Source organism: Nycticebus coucang, chromosome 14 (genome assembly GCF_027406575.1).
Source record: "Nycticebus coucang isolate mNycCou1 chromosome 14, mNycCou1.pri, whole genome shotgun sequence".
Taxonomy (NCBI): Eukaryota; Metazoa; Chordata; class Mammalia; order Primates; family Lorisidae; genus Nycticebus; species Nycticebus coucang.
The window spans coordinates 16,183,451-16,199,730 of NC_069793.1; the positions used below are offsets into that span (position 1 = coordinate 16,183,451).

The 16,280-nt window shown below is 38.1% G+C and overlaps 2 protein-coding genes across 2 annotated transcripts; both read right to left on the reverse strand.

Annotated features, from left to right (window-relative positions):
* Positions 1-2,370: 2,370 nt before the first annotated feature.
* On the reverse strand, positions 2,371-3,321 carry LOC128564321 (olfactory receptor 1020-like). Its single transcript, XM_053559816.1, has one exon. The coding sequence runs from the start codon at positions 3,319-3,321 to the stop codon at positions 2,371-2,373; it is 951 nt and encodes a 316-aa protein (XP_053415791.1).
* Positions 3,322-14,115: 10,794 nt separating this feature from the next.
* Positions 14,116-15,060, reverse strand: LOC128564322 (olfactory receptor 8K3-like). The gene has a single exon (XM_053559817.1). The coding sequence runs from the start codon at positions 15,058-15,060 to the stop codon at positions 14,116-14,118; it is 945 nt and encodes a 314-aa protein (XP_053415792.1).
* Between the last annotated feature and the right edge of the window lie 1,220 nt (positions 15,061-16,280).

A 16,280-nucleotide genomic window follows, 5' to 3' on the forward strand; every position in this document is an offset into this window, starting at 1 on the left:
TCCTCTTAGAACTGGAACCAGACAAGGTTGTCCTCTGTCACCTTTACTATTCAACGTAGTGCTGGAAGTTCTAGCCAATACAATTAGGCAAGACAAGGAAATAAAGGGAATCCAAATGGGAGCAGAGGAGGTCAAACTCTCCCTCTTTGCTGACGACATGATCTTATACTTAGAGAACCCCAAAGACTCAACCACAAGACTCCTAGAAGTCATCAAAAAATACAGTAATGTTTCAGGATATAAAATCAATGTCCACAAGTCAGTAGCCTTTGTATACACCAATAACAGTCAAGATGAGAAGCTAATTAAGGACACAACTCCCTTCACCATAGTTTCAAAGAAAATGAAATACCTAGGAATATACCTAACAAAGGAGGTGAAGGACCTCTATAAAGAAAACTATGAAATCCTCAGAAAGGAAATAGCAGAGGATATTAACAAATGGAAGAACATACCATGCTCATGGATGGGAAGAATCAACATTGTTAAAATGTCTATACTTCCCAAAGCAATCTACCTATTCAATGCCATTCCTATCAAAATACAAACATCGTACTTTCAAGATTTGGAGAAAATGATTCTGCGTTTTGTATGGAACCGGAAAAAACCCCGTATAGCTAAGGCAGTTCTTAGTAATAAAAGTAAGACTGGGGGCATCAGCATACCAGATTTTAGTCTGTACTACAAAGCCATAGTGGTCAAGACAGCATGGTACTGGCACAAAAACAGAGACATAGACACTTGGAGTCGAATTGAAAACCAAGAAAGGAAACTAACATCTTACAACCACCTAATCTTCGATAAACCAAACAAGAACATACCTTGGGGGAAAGACTCCCTATTCAATAAATGGTGTTGGGAGAACTGGATGTCTACATGAAAAGACTGAAACTGGACCCACACCTTTCCCCACTCACAAAAATTGATTCAAAATGGATAAAGGACTTAAATTTAAGGCATGAAACCATAAAAATTCTCAAAGAAAGCATAGGAAAAACACTGGAAGATATTGGCCTGGGGAAAGACTTCATGAAGAAGACTGCCATGGCAATTGCAACAACAACAAAAATAAACAAATGGGACTTCATTAAACTGAAAAACTTCTGTACAGCTAAGGAGACAATAACCAAAGCAAAGAGACAACCTACACAATGGGAAAGAATATTTGCATATTTTCAATCAGACAAAAGCTTGATAACTAGGATCTATAGAGAACTCAAATTAATCCACATGAAAAAAGCCAACAATACCATATATCAATGGGCAAGAGACATGAATAGAACCTTCTCTAAAGATGACAGATGAATGGCTAACAAACATATGAAAAACTGTTCATCATCTCTATATATTAGAGAAATGCAAATCAAAACAACCCTGAGATATCATCTAACCCCAGTGAGAATGGCCCACATCACAAAATCTCAGAACTGCAGATGTTGGCGTGGATGTGGAGAGAAAGGAACACTTTTACACTGCTGGTGGGACTGCAAACTAGTACAACCTTTCTGGAAGGAAGTATGGAGAAATATCAAAGCACTCAAGCTAGACCTCCCATTTGATCCTGCAATCCCATTACTGGGCATCTACCCTGAAGGAAAAAAATCCTTTTATCATAAGGACACTTGTACTAGACTGTTTATTGCAGCTCAATTTACAATCACCAAAATGTGGAAACAGCCTAAATGCCCACCAACCCAGGAATGGATTAACAAGCTGTGGTATATGTATACCATGGAATACTATTCAGCCATTAAAAAAAATGGAGACTTTACATCCTTCGTATTAACCTGGATGGAAATGGAAGACATTATTCTTAGTAAAGCATCACAAGAATGGAGAAGCTTGAATCCTATGTACTCAATTTTGATATGAGGACAATTAATGACAATTAAGGTTATGCGGTGGGGGAGGAAAAGCAGAAAGAGGGACAGAGGGAGGCGGGTGGGGCCTTAGTGTGTGTCACACTTTATGGGGGCAAGACATGATTGCAAGAGGGACTTTGCCTAACAATTGCAATCAATGTAACCTGGCTTATTGTACCCTCAATGAATCCCCAACAATAAAAAAAAAAAGGAGTTGGAAAAGAGACAATAAAAAAAAAAAGACAGCTCAGCCTTTCTCTGTCTCAGAACTCTAATAGTGAGATTTATGCCTATAAACAAGGTGTTGAAATGTAATATTTAGTTATTTTTGAACATTTACACTTTGTGGAATAAGTGGGATTTATACAAAGCAGCCACATTCTCTAGGACACTTGGAAAATTTGGTCCAATTCCAGATCCAGATAAAAAGCCTCAGGATAGTGAAAATGAGCCAGGGTGAACTGAGGTGGGTTTACTTGTCAGGTCCCCTAGAGTCTTAAAAATCCCATCATTTGATGATTCTAAGTAGAGACGTAAAGGAGGTTGTTTGACAAATTTTACTTAGGGAAGCTTTGACGTCCTTGTTTCTTAGACTGTAGATGAGAGGATTTAGCATGGGGATGACCACTGTGTAAAACACAGATACCACTTTGTCCTGGTCCATTGAGTAGCTGGAGCTGGGGCTTAGGTACATAAACAGGAGGGTGCCAAAGAAGACAGTGACGGCCATCAAGTGGGAAGCACAGGTAGAGATGGCTTTATGCCTCCCATCTGCAGAACGAATCCTCAAGATGGCAGCAAGGATGTAGAGATAGGAAACCAGAATCATCAGGAGGCAGCTCAGTTCATTAAAACTGGCAAAAGCAAAAATGACAATCTCATTGATGTGTGTGTCAGAACAAGAGAGTTTCAGGAGAGGTGGCGTGTCACAGAAAAAGTGGTTGATGACATTTGAGCGGCAGAAAGACAGCTGGAAGGTGAAGCCAGTGTGAATGGCAGCGTTTATAAAGCCTGCAAGATACGTGGCCAACACCAGGAGGGCATTCAGGTGGGGAGACATCAGGACTGTGTACAGGAGAGGCTTGCAGATGGCCACATAACGGTCATAGGCCATCACAGCCAACAGGAAACCCTCAATGCCAGCAAAGGAGCCAAAGAAGAAAAATTGAGTGGCACATCCATTGAAAGAAATGACTGGTTTCTCCATCCAGAAATTGACCAGCATGTTAGGGGCAATGACAGAAGAATAACAAAAGTCAACAAGAGACAAATTACTGAGGAAAAAGTACATGGGCGTGTGGAGGCGTGAGTCAATCTTGATTAATAGAATCATCCCAAGATTTCCTGCAACTGAGACCATGTAAACAATTAGAAATATTACAAAAAGAAGACATTGTATTTCTGGATGATCGCTGAATCCCAAGAGAATAAATTCAGTCACTGTTGTAAAGTTGCTCATTATCTTGTCTCGGAACAGATGATTTATTTGCTGAAATAAGAATGAAACCATAAGAGATAATGTTAATCTGCTTCACTATGGCAACCACTGTATTATCCACGTGCATATGTTGTATCTATCCCATCACATCACGTTGTCATTTTTTTTGAAAAAATAAATACAATATGTTTTTTTAAATATATTGTAAATACATATAGTCCATATTGTATTGTAAAATACAATGTATTTATTGTAAAATATATACAATAAAATGTATTTTTCAAAAAGAAAGCATTGATAAATTATACAAAAATTATCCCCAGGAAATTAAATAGCTCATTCTCTGCTATAAGACTCTTTCTAAGATGTTATGAGAATATATGTATTACAATTCTTTTTTTATTGGATAAACAATAAAAGATCCCTTAAGTAAACCATAAGCCATTATATTGAAATCAGTATGTGTGTGTACACGAGACTTTTTGATAACTGTTGCCTTTTGTCCATATCCTATTCTATCTCCTGACTTTTCCTCTCTTCCTCTCTTGATCATCCAATTCAGTTGCCGTCCTCTCAGCAATTTAACACATGGACACAGTTGCCTGTACTTTACTGGATTCTCATTTCTCGTTTCCTCTTAGCCTTCCCTAATCAGGGCTTTCCCTCCATCTCTCACTGGAAACTGCTCCTATGAAAGTCACCAGTAGCCTTTATACTGTTAAATCAGGGGTGCATTCTCAGGCCACATTTTTTTTTCTTTATCAATAGCAGTTGACATAATTGATAAATTTCTACTCCTTGGAATGCTTCTTTCTCTTCTCCTCCAGGACATCAGGCTGTCTGAGTTTTCCCCCTCCCACAGGAGTCAGTCCTCTTTTCTCTTTTCCCTGATTCTTTGTGTTGAAAGATCTCAGAACTCTGTTTTGATCTTTCTGCTTTTCCATTTCCACTCTACCTTGGTGATCTTATTCTGTCTTATGGTTTTAAATACGCTTTATAAATTTATACCTTCTAAATTGATATCCTCAGCCCTGTCTGCTTCTCCGAACTCAAGAACTCATAATTCAAGATCTCACATCTCCACATGGATATCAAAGAGCAACTCAATAGGACCAAACTGAGTTCCCCATGCCTTCCCCGAATTTACTTCAAGCACAGCATTCCTCACCTGGAGTCAATAACGATTTTATCCTTTCATCTGTTGCAGTGAAATTAAAGAAACAGACAAATATTGGATGAATTATTATCTCTTGTCTTACTTATACACTCCATAACTCATCTATCAGATTATTCTGCTGGCTTTTCTTTCAAAAGAAAACACACACACACACACACACGCACACACACACACACACACACCCCTAAGATCTTTTCCTGAGCCAACTGCCTCCAATCACCTTTATTCCTACCATCAAGTCCCAAGTCAGCATCATCTTTTTGGCAGATTACTCACATAGTCTCCTTAATTGATCTTTTCTATCTCTAAAATCAGCTAAAATCCTGCCCTGTAAAGTAACAAATTTTAAAGTCACCTTTAAGTTGTAGCCATTCTTATGGCTGTATATACACATACACACATATAAACAATCACACATATATATGTGCGTGTGTGTGTGATTTATATATATAATAAAGGTATACACTGCCATAAAATATATATTTATATAATATATATGATCCTTTATGTTTTCAGATGAGAGAAGCAACTTGTTTAGCTTTAGCAACTCTGTTTTTCCAGCAGGTGCACATAATTTTGATTCACATTCAGACACATACATATAGAGTTCCCTACATGTCAGGTGTTGGAAAATACCCTTATATATAATATCCCTCATGGACAGATGGATACAAGAAGCTTAACAGGGAGACTTTTCCTTGCTGTGTGAAATGTAGATTTGATTTCAAAGATGGTAACTTGCTCAAGGTCATGGAGCAAACACAACTAAACTACAAGCTCAAGACTGAAAACTTCCATCAATTTATTCATAAAATTGTTTTATTTAAAGCCCTTCAGAGAGAATTAAATATGTCGTGTGTTTTGGCAGTCTTTATATACAGAAAGTACTTTTTTCTGTTTTTCATATCATATACATACAAATATCTGAGTATGGATATGTTGACTATTATATAGAATTTTTCATTTATACATGGTGATCCTAAATCTCTCTCTTCTAAAAATATCCCTGTTCATAGTTTAGTTGATAACATTAAAATCAGTGTTTCAGACATTGAATTTAATATATTTAGTCTGATTTTCTTGAAATTTTTTTGACATGTTCTTGAGACTTTTTACTTCTGAACAACTTAACATAAATTAAATCATCTTACCTTTTGCCCTTGGGAAGTGTTCACTGAAGACAGTGGTACATTATCAGTTTACTTTTGTTTTATTTCTGGTTCTTCTAACAAAGCTTTCCAATAGCTTTGAAAAATTATGCAAGTGCCTCAAAAGAATCAGCTAGGGCAGAATTCAAATGTGGTCAATTAATTCAGCAAAGGGTAGAGTGGGTTTCTTCTGAATCCAAGGCACAACACCAGCCTTATTAAGGCTGTGATCATTCTCTTGAGATTTAGTCTGCACAAAACATGGAAAACATAAGGTCTGAATCATGTCACAACCAAGAAGTGCATTCATTTGTCACTGAGTCAACTGAACTACATTTTCCCCAGAGAACCATTTATACCTTAGAGAGTATCTTGGAAATTTGGGAAAGAACCAAAAAGCATCTTATTATCCTGGGGCTCCAAAAAGAACAGCACTGAAGTAAATGTTAGAGGATTGACCAGATTCTGACGCCTACCTTCAGAATTCCACGTGAAATGCAATTCTTGGGCAGGCGTTCTTCCCTTCTTTCTTTGGAATGCCAGGCTGTTCTTTTGCTCTTGTTTCTCTCCCCTCCATCTTCCTCTCTCTCCTTTCCTGTTCTCTGTTTTCTTTCTCTCTCCTTCCCATTTCCCTCCCCCCTTCCCTCTCTCTAATATAAAATAAACTTATACTTTTACATCCTAAAACGTACAATTCTCATTTATTTCTACTAGATTATGGCTCTCAAGTAGCTTTTCCAGAGTCATGAAAATCTTAAGTGGCAAAGAAAAATTGAGACTCCAAATCTGTCTAACTCCGAAGTTAATCCTCTTTCCATTTCATACTGGAAGACGTGGACAGTTGCAAGGAGAGCATTCCAGGCTGAGAGAACCACCTGTGCTAAGGCACGGAGGTTGGAAAACAGGACATGGGCAAACACACAAGCTTGGCTTGAGGTCAGATTGGATCACCCCGTATTCCCAACATCTGCAAAACAACTCCAACACTCTTAGGCTCAGTGTGCATTTTTGCAACATAATGTGGGAAGTCTAAATGAAACCATTTTATATTTAAGAAGTCTAAATGAAACCATCTTTTGCAGAAATCTGTGCCATCTCAAGGATGCCAGGGAGTATGATGGGGGTGCTTGAATATCAATCCCTCAGGAGTAGTTCCCATGTTTGTTTCACTGTGCACTCAAACATCAGTAAAAAATGTTTATGATAACCCACTAATAAATGTAAATATACTAACAATGTAGATAATATAATATATTAATATATGCTAATATGAAATACAGGGCTAAAATGAGAATTTTAAAATTTTATGGGGAAAATGTTGAGTTTTATTTACGAAGTTATTATTTTTTATTAAATCATAGCTGTGTCCATTAATGTATTTATGGGGTATAATGTCCTGGTTTTATATTTAATTTGAATTACTTACATCAAACTGGTTAAGATAGCCTTCACCACACTTTCTTAATTATTATGTTAAGACATTAATATTCTATACTTGGTACATTTGATGTGTACCCTTGTAAAATGCACCATAGGTATGGTCCAACCCATTACCTTCCCTCTATCCATCCTCCCTCCTCCCTTTCTTCCCCCTCCTCTTTCCCCTTCATCTTGGGCTGTAGTTGGGTTATAGCTTTCATATGGAAGTGTGGGTGCTTATATTTTGGTTTAGTAGTAGAACTGAGTACATCGGATACTTATTCTTCCATTGTTGACACACTTTGCTAAGAAGAATATGTTCCAAGTCATCCATGTAAGCATGAAAGAGGTAAAGTCTCCTTCTTTCTTTAAGGATGCATAATATTCCATGGTGTACATATACCACAATTTATTAATCTATTCATGGGTCGATGGGCACTCAGCCTTCTTCCACAACTTAGCAATTATGAATTGGGCTGCAATAAACATTCTGGTGCAAATATATTTGTTATAAATTTATCTTTGGTCTTCTGGATATATACCTAGTAGAGGAATTGCAGGATCAAATGGCAGGTCTATTTTTACATCCCTAAGTGATCTCCAAACTTCTTTCCAAAAGGAATGTATTAGTTTGCATTCCCACCAGCAATGCAGAAGTGTTTTCTTTTCTATGCATCCGTGCCAACATCTATAGTTTTTGGGTTTTGTGATGTGGGCTAATCTTACTGGAGTTAGATGTCAAAGTGGTTTAGATTTGCATTTCTTTGATGATCAAGGATGATGCGCATTTTTTGTGTGTGTCTGTAGGCCATGCGTCTGTCTTCTTCATAGCATGGTAATGGCACAAAAACAGAGAGGTAGATTTATAGAATAGAGAACCAAGAGATGAACCCAGCTACTTATCATCATTTGATCTTTTATAAGCTTATCAAAAACATACAGTGGGGAAAAGACTTCCTATTTAACAACTGGTGCTGGGTGAACTGGCTGGCGACCTGTAGAGGACTGAAACTGGACCCACACCTTTCAACATTAACAAAAATAGATTCTCACTGGATAAAAGATTTAAACTTAAGACACAAAACTATAAAAATACTAGAAGAGAGTGCAAGGAACACACTTGAAGAAATTGGTCTGGGAGAATATTTTATGAGGAGGACCCTCAGGCAATTGAAGCAACACCAAAAATACATTACTGGGACCTTATCAAACTAAGAAGTTTCTGCACAGACAAGAACACAGTACATAAAGCAAGCAGACAGCCTTGAGAATGGGAGAAAATATTTGCAGGTTATGTCTCTGACAAGGGTTTGATAACCAGAATCCACAGAGAACTGAAACGTATCATCAAGAAAAGAACAAGTGATCCCATCTCATTGTGGGCAGAGATTTGAATAGAAACTTCTCTGAAGAAGTTATTATATTTTTAATTACCCTGATAGACTATTTGGCCCACTCCCTCTCACTTCATTGTCTTATGAAACCACTTTGCCAAAGAAAGTTTGTGCCTTTAAAAATGAAGATACGTACTGTAAAATCATGAATGTGAATATTCTTAGCGGAGATTTGAAGACTAATAGCTGGGAAGTTAGGAGAATTCAACAGGCCTGATTAGCCCTAGAAGAGTGGGGCTGGGAAGAAATAAAGTAAAAAAAAAAAAATGCAAGAGAACAAATAAAATTGAAGAGAAAGAGTAGCCAGGAAAAGCCTGACACTTGTAAAACCCCAACTGCCAGAAAAAGGAAATAATGAAATGGCAGCTACTCTTACGTCCCCACTATAAGCTGGAAAGCTTCATAAAGCATGGACACTGTCCTGTGCACCCCTGGAAGTCAGCGCCTAGTAGAGTGCCTGGCACATAACGGGCCTTCAGTAAGCTTTGTTGGATGGATGAATGAACAAGTAAGTGAAGGAATGGTCAGGACTTCTAGAGCGGCCTCCAGGCCTGGCACTAACAATGCTCACCTTGTGATACTGAACACATCACATTCTATCTCAGGCCTTCAATACTCCCGTCTATAATATTAGTAGTTAAACTTGATGTCTGCTTTTCTACAGCTTTCTAGGATTTGGTGACTCTGTCCTCTGGCCCAGAAGGGAATCCAGAGCCTTCCACTAAAATAAGACTTGCATTCTGACTAGGCCCTCTTAAGAAATAACCCATATACACGGACTCTGAGCCCATTACTCTTCCTCAACACAGCAGTTTCTGCAAGTACATCTTTCTCATTGTCTGACTCTTCAGCCTATAGTGGTTTGAAAGTCTGCACTAATAAAAAGAGAAGAAAATGCTGAGGTCAGACACATCGAGAGTCCTGAATAGTAATTACTGCCAGGAAACAGTGAGCAAAGTTAGGTGGGACTCATACCAAAGGACAGCCTGCCACCAGCCAGGTTCAGACTACCCCATTAGACTGTTGTCTCGTAATTCTCATGATGTGAGGATTGTAGCACCTCTAGTTTCACTTGAGATTGGTTTATAAAGGAGTGAACTATTTAAGCCAATGGCCATGAGCTGGTAAATGGAAGGGCACCTCATATACTATTAAATAGTACAGGCGTTAATCAGTGCTTCTCATGCCTAGCTTCTCAAAGTAGAAAATATATAGATTGGATACTAAAAGATGTCAAATACATGATAAAAACCACTATACTGTTTATTCTTCTATAAATGATTAATACAAAGGAAGAGAAATCGAGGATCTCAATGTGCCCACACTGTATATACAGCATCTCCTGTCTCCCCGGACAACCCACAGAGGCAAATCTGCGTTCACTGTGCTTACTGGAGCTGGAGGGGAGCCTCACAGAGGGGGGTGATTTGCCCAAACCCCACAGCAGTGTTTACTCACCTACTTTTCATAACCAGGTTGTTTTGTCTCCATATTTGTTGTTTTCTTAAGACTGTCAGACTTTCACTGAAAGAGAGAGAAAATAACAAACAAGCTATTCAGAGGTGATTCCAGCTTGGTATCAGCTGAAATATTTTTATTTTCATATGAAGGCATTGAAGCTGGAACTCGTAATGATATGAGCCCAGCCACCCAAGGAGATTACTTCAGATCCATGATTCTTTGAAATTTTCATTGAAGTGGCAAACCTGCACTTTTTTCTCCAGAACTAATTAAAGTCTTGGAGCTGAGAGCCTTTATATGTAAAATAGGAATAATAATCTCTGCCCAACTACTTTTGTGCTTTCCTGGGGTGAGCAGAGGCGGTGGGGAGGTTATTTATTTATTTTTTGTATAAATTAGGATCAAGTAAGAGAAGAATAGAAAAACATTTCATTTCCACAGATGTTTATGGTTTTCATTTTAGCCTGAAGTTATGTTTCTGGATCAGGGAATTATTTCTTCATAAGCTATGACAGCCTGTGTCCAGTGAGTCATTCTGTGAACCAGCTGTGGGGACAAGCTCCAGAAACTCATATATCATATTTCTACTTTAGTGATGAAGGCAGAGAACTCTGACAGTGAAGGGTATTTCAGGAGAGCTTTCATCCATCTAATGAGCCCTCTCTTATCCACAGGCCTGTCACAAAACTGGTGGGATGACTGGCACTCTCGACATCATGTAAAAATAAACATCTACCCCAAAGACCTGGATATCAACATGGACGCACTTTTTCTGCTCGGAGATTTGCAACCTGTCAAGATACACCTGGACACCCTGGGCACTTGACCAGGGCTCCTGGAAAGGCTGACCTTTGGCCTTGCTTTAGAAAGATCAAGCTGGAAGTTCTGGCTCCGCACACGATCTGGGAACATCTTTCCTCCTTTAAGGTTTTAAACAGAGACTTGAAATAACTGAACCTGGGGTTGCAAGAAAACAAGGAGATTTGGAAACACGACCTATGGCTTCGAAGGTCATCCAGTCCCCTCCGGCACCAGGAACTATGAGAACCCACATCACTCTGAGACATCCCAGTACAGAGGTGCCCCTGTCCAGGGCCTGTCATTACCTCTGAGGTGACACAAGCCCGGGTTAGACAGTGGAACTAGAGCACTAAGTTGAACAGGGATTGTCCAAAGGTTAACAAGGATATGGGAAAAATGTTCACCAAGAGAAGACAGGTCAGTACATCTATAAACACTAGATCACTAGTACTAAATATCTAGTTATCTCAACTAACTCCAGCCCAGTCTATGATTATTTAAATTTCAAGTATTTTAGGAGAGCACCTCACATCTTCTTTAGAAGTCCTGCAGGTTGTCTTTATAAAATTGATGTCCTACCCCTGTGATCCCTACCAAAATGCTACAATTCTGCTTCCATCCGCCAGGGCCCTCACTTATGATATCTCAATCTTCCATGTCTCAGGGTCTATAGTGACTTTTTCCCTCTCCAATCCTACATACTTTTGTATGTACTTCTTAGCAGCATGTCTAATTTCCTTTTTAAATTGCAATCTCTTGAGACTGGTAACTATGTATCTGCTATGTCCCTCAAGGTTTCTTACAAAAAAAGGTTTCTTTTTTTTTTTTTTTTTTTGTAGAGACAGAGTTTCACTTTATTGCCCTTGGCAGAGTGCCGTGGCATCACACAGCTCACAGCAACCTCCAACTCCTGGGCGTAGGCGATTCTCCTGCCTCAGCCTCCCGAGTAGCTGGGACTACAGGCGCCCGCCACAACGCCCGGCTATTTTTTTGTTGCAGTTTGGCGGGGGCTGGGTTTGAACCCACCACCCTCAGCATATGAGGCCAGCGCCCTGCTCACTGAGCCACAGAAAAAAAGAACTCGTAAGCACTCCTTGAATGATTCACTAAATAGAAAAATAAATAAACATTTTCTCTGTTTGACGCTGGGCTCACTTTTATCTAATGTAAGCCTTCTCTTTGCAGGTCCTGGCCACCTGTAATGTTGAACAGTCCTTTTTCAATGACTGGTTTACTGGGCACCTGAACTTCCAAATCAAACACCACGGAGTGATAGAAATAGTCCACATACGGGGTGAGGGTAGTCACTTGTAACAACCCAAATATAGTCAGAGCAGAGCCTTGGGCTCAGGGTCTCAGAGGAGAAAAAATGTACCAGGAGTCCTTGAAATTTACTGTCTTTCTATTATCTTCAACGGTAAGGAAGAGAAGGAAGGAAGGAAAGAGGGAAGGAATTAACAATTCTGAATATCGAGTGGGTTCTTAGAAAAGTACCGGTGTCTCAGTTTCTAGTTACCTACAGACTTAGGAATTTGTGATTGTTTTCTACGTGTTTGGATTTTTGGTGAAACCGAAGAAAAATCATAGCACTTGGGTACTAATCTGTGTTGAAATGTTTTTTGTTTGTTTTCAGATTAATGTGAGGGTACAAATTATCAGGTTACACTGTTGTATTCCTAGGTAAAGTTCAAGTTTGGTTGAGACCTTCACCCAGGGATCTACTGTTATACCCTTAGAGTGTGTACCTTAGGTTGACAGTTAATTACAATTTAAATACCTGACTCTTTAGATCCAAAGTCACAAAATAATCAACAATGAATCCAAGTCTGTGCTGCAATTTTCAAATAATATCTGGCAATACTATACCAGTGGGTCAGTTATCTGGATATGCAACAGAGAAAGAGAAAATGCTGTCACCCAGGGAGCCAGCATCTTCAGAATATTCATAGGAGAGGCTTTCACATCCTTTTTGTCTAAGCCATATTTGGGACAATCAGAGTAGAAAATATATATATATATATAAAATACATATATATTTTTGATATATATAAAATTTTGTTTGTTTGTTTGTTTTATTGTTGGGGATTCATTGAGGGTACAACAGACCAGATTATACTGATTGCATTTGTTAGGCAAAGTCCCTCTTGCAATCCTGTCTTGCCCCTCAAAGTTGTGGCACACACCGAGGCCCCACCCCCTTCTTCCTTCCCCCACCCCCACTGTGTCCTTAATTGTCATTAATTGTCCTTATATCAAAATTGAGTACACAGGATTCATGCTTCTCCATTCTTGTGATGCTTTACTAAGAATAATGTCTTCCACTTCCATCCAGGTTAATACGAAGGATGTAAAGTCTCCATTTTTTTTAATGGCTGAATAGTATTCCGTGGTGTACATATACCACAGCTTGTTAATCCATTCCCAGGTTGGTGGGCATTTAGGCCGTTTCCACATTAGAAGAGATATCTTTTGCCTGCTCCCAGGATTTTCTCAGCCTTTCCTTCATGTCAGTGCTTAAAAACTTCAGCAAAACAAAAAAAGATCTCTTCTGATAGTCATTGTTTGACATAAAGTGGGTTTTCAATGAATTATTATTTTTTTAAATTTCAAATTAATATGGGGGTACAAAACATTAGGTTTAGGTCTTTACAGCAATGGTAGATAAACCTGGAAAATTAAATTGGGTTTATATTGGAAAAAATAATCTATGTGTTCCCAATTCCCATAATAGTGTTTACTACATAATAGGTGTTAATAATATCTGTTGTAACAATATCGGACACTGTTGAATTAACATAAAAATAGTTAACATTGAATCACTGAATTTATGTTTTTTCTTGAGAAAACTGAGTATTTCTCCATTTTGGTTCTTGTCAAATCTGGGGTCTGGCTTAACCTGACCCAGGATAAAGTGAAAATTTATCCCTTGTACAATGTTGGTAAGAATGTAAATTAGCATAGCCATTATGGAAATGGTGCGGAGGTTTCTCAAGAAATTAAAAATGAAACATCCCTGTGATCCAACAACTCCACTTTTGGGTATATATTCAAAGACAGTTAAATCATTATCTTGAAGAGATATTGCATCTTCATGTTTATTGTATCATTATTAAAATAGCCAGGATATGAAAACTTACATGGCCATGAATGGATGAATAGATAAAGACAAAGTTATTCACCCACACACGATGGGATATTATTCAGTCATCAAAAAAGAAGTTTCTACAAATACCATTCACTTTGTCATCTCTATTAGAGGTACAGATGACAAATATTTAAAGTCATTGAAGAAATGGCTTCTTTACTGCCATTAGAAGACACAAATAAATCAAAAAAATGTACAGAAATCAGCAAAATTTATTGCATACACAGTATATATGGGCATTTGCACATTTATTATGACCACATTCTGCAATTAATTTTTAACTAGGTTTGCACATGTTTTACAACTTCTATGTAAGGCATTTTTCACATCTTTATTCCTGAAACTATAGATCATGGGATTCAGCATGGGTATTACCAACGTGTAAAATAGAGAGGCCATTTTATCAGTATCAAAGGAATGACTGGATTGAGGCTGCACATACATAAAGAATAGAGTCCCGTAGAACACAGCTATCACAGTCAGGTGAGATGCACAGGTGGAGAAGGCCTTGGCCCTGCCTTGTGCAGAATTCATCCTGAGTATAGCAACAAAGATCAGAAAGTAGGACACAAGGACTATCAGAAGAGATGAAACCAAATTAAAAGCTGAAAAGATCAGAATTATCAATTTAATTTCAAGTGTGTCAGAGCACAGCAAAGATATCAAGGGAAGACTGTCACAGTAGAAATGCCTGATGACGTTATGGCCACAAAACAATGAAGTAAAAATCTTTATGACAGTCAGCAAAGACAAGAAGGCACTGTAGAGATAAGGGACGGCCACCAGCACTTCACATAACCACTGTGACATGATGACTGTGTAGAGCAAAGGGTTACAGATGGCCACGTAGCGGTCGTAGGCCATTGCAGACAGAATAAAAACTTCATTAATGATGAACATAATGAAGAAAGTGAGTTGGGTAGCACACCAATTATAGGAGATCGTCTGTTGATTTTTCCCAATATTTATAAGCATTTTGGGCCCCACAGCTGTTGAATAGCCAAGATCAGTGAAGGCTAGATGTCTTAGGAAAAAGTACATGGGTGTTTGCAGCCTAGGATCTACCTTGGTGAGGAGGATCAAGCCCAAGTTACCCACAACTGACGCCATGTACACAATGAGGAAGAAGCCAAACAGGGGAGCCTGCAGCTGCGGGAGGTCTGTGAGGCCCACTAGGATGAATTCATCCGGTGTGGTTAGGTTGTGTCCATCCATTCTGTCCACTCAGGAAACCTAGACTGGGGATAAGTATAAGAATATGCATTAACTTCTATGAGACATGACTAAAAGTGTGTATATATATTTACATACATTTATATTTATATATAATACTTATATGTATATATCTTTATAAACATGTATATATTTTGACATATACCTAAATATAAAAAAAATAATTTATGTCTGTAATTATACATAAATATTTAGCTTAGGCTTATTTTATGTCTTAACTTCAACATTTTGACATACATTTTGAAGGTTGGGAAAATGAAAATATTATTTTGTTTATCGATAGCATTATTGCACAGAATAAACAATCATTCATTCTCCCGTAAAATAATTTAACATAGTGCATTGAATGGCAGAATGTAAGCTAAGACCAAAAAGTTAACTGATAATATCGAGTGAACATTACTGAATAATTTTAGTTCATATGAGAAAGAAGTTGTTTAGAACTGGGTAAGATTAAGTTCTTACTTAATCTTAAAAATTTTTTCAACAAAAGATTTAACTTAAATGTAATAAATATTTTAGGTATTACATTCACCTTATAGATGACACATTTAGTAGAAAAAATATGTCAAATGTCCCTGGAAATAATATCAAAAAATTGTAAGAGATAAAGCACTTGATATCATTAAAAACACATTCATACTATTACTATCATGGAAATGCACTAAAAAATCCTAAGTGGATGCATAGAACTTGATTCTGGTAGGAAGAAAGAAAGAAGAAAAAGAAAGTCTGAAAGAATAAAAGAAAGTGAGAGGCTCGGTGCCTGTAGATCAGTAAGTTAGGACTCCAGCTACATGTATCAGGGCTGGCGGGTTTGAACCCGGCCCGGGCCTGCTAAACAACAATGTTAACTATGACAAAAAAATAGCCGGGCATTGTGGTGGGTACCTATAGGCAAGAGAATCGCTTAAGCCCAAAAGTTTGAGGTTGTTGTGAGCAGTAATGCCACAGCACTCTACCCAGGGTGACATAGTGAGACTCTGTCTCAAAAATAGCCCAGGATGAAGGAGGGAAGAGGAGGGGGGTGGAAGAGGAAGGAAGGAGGTTTGATGGAGGCAGGGTAAATGGGGTGACCACATCTATTGTGCATATTGCAAGGGTACAATGTCAAACCTATAAAGTATAGAGTATAAATGTCTTAACAGAATAATTAAGTAAATGAGGTAAAATCTATATTAACTAGTTTGATGTAAGCCTTC

Excerpts from the sequence above, each read along its gene's own strand:
- LOC128564322 (XM_053559817.1), bottom strand. The coding sequence starts at position 15,060 with ATGGATGGACACAACCTAACCACACCGGATGAATTCATCCTAGTGGGC.
- LOC128564321 (XM_053559816.1), bottom strand. The coding sequence starts at position 3,321 with ATGAGCAACTTTACAACAGTGACTGAATTTATTCTCTTGGGATTCAGC.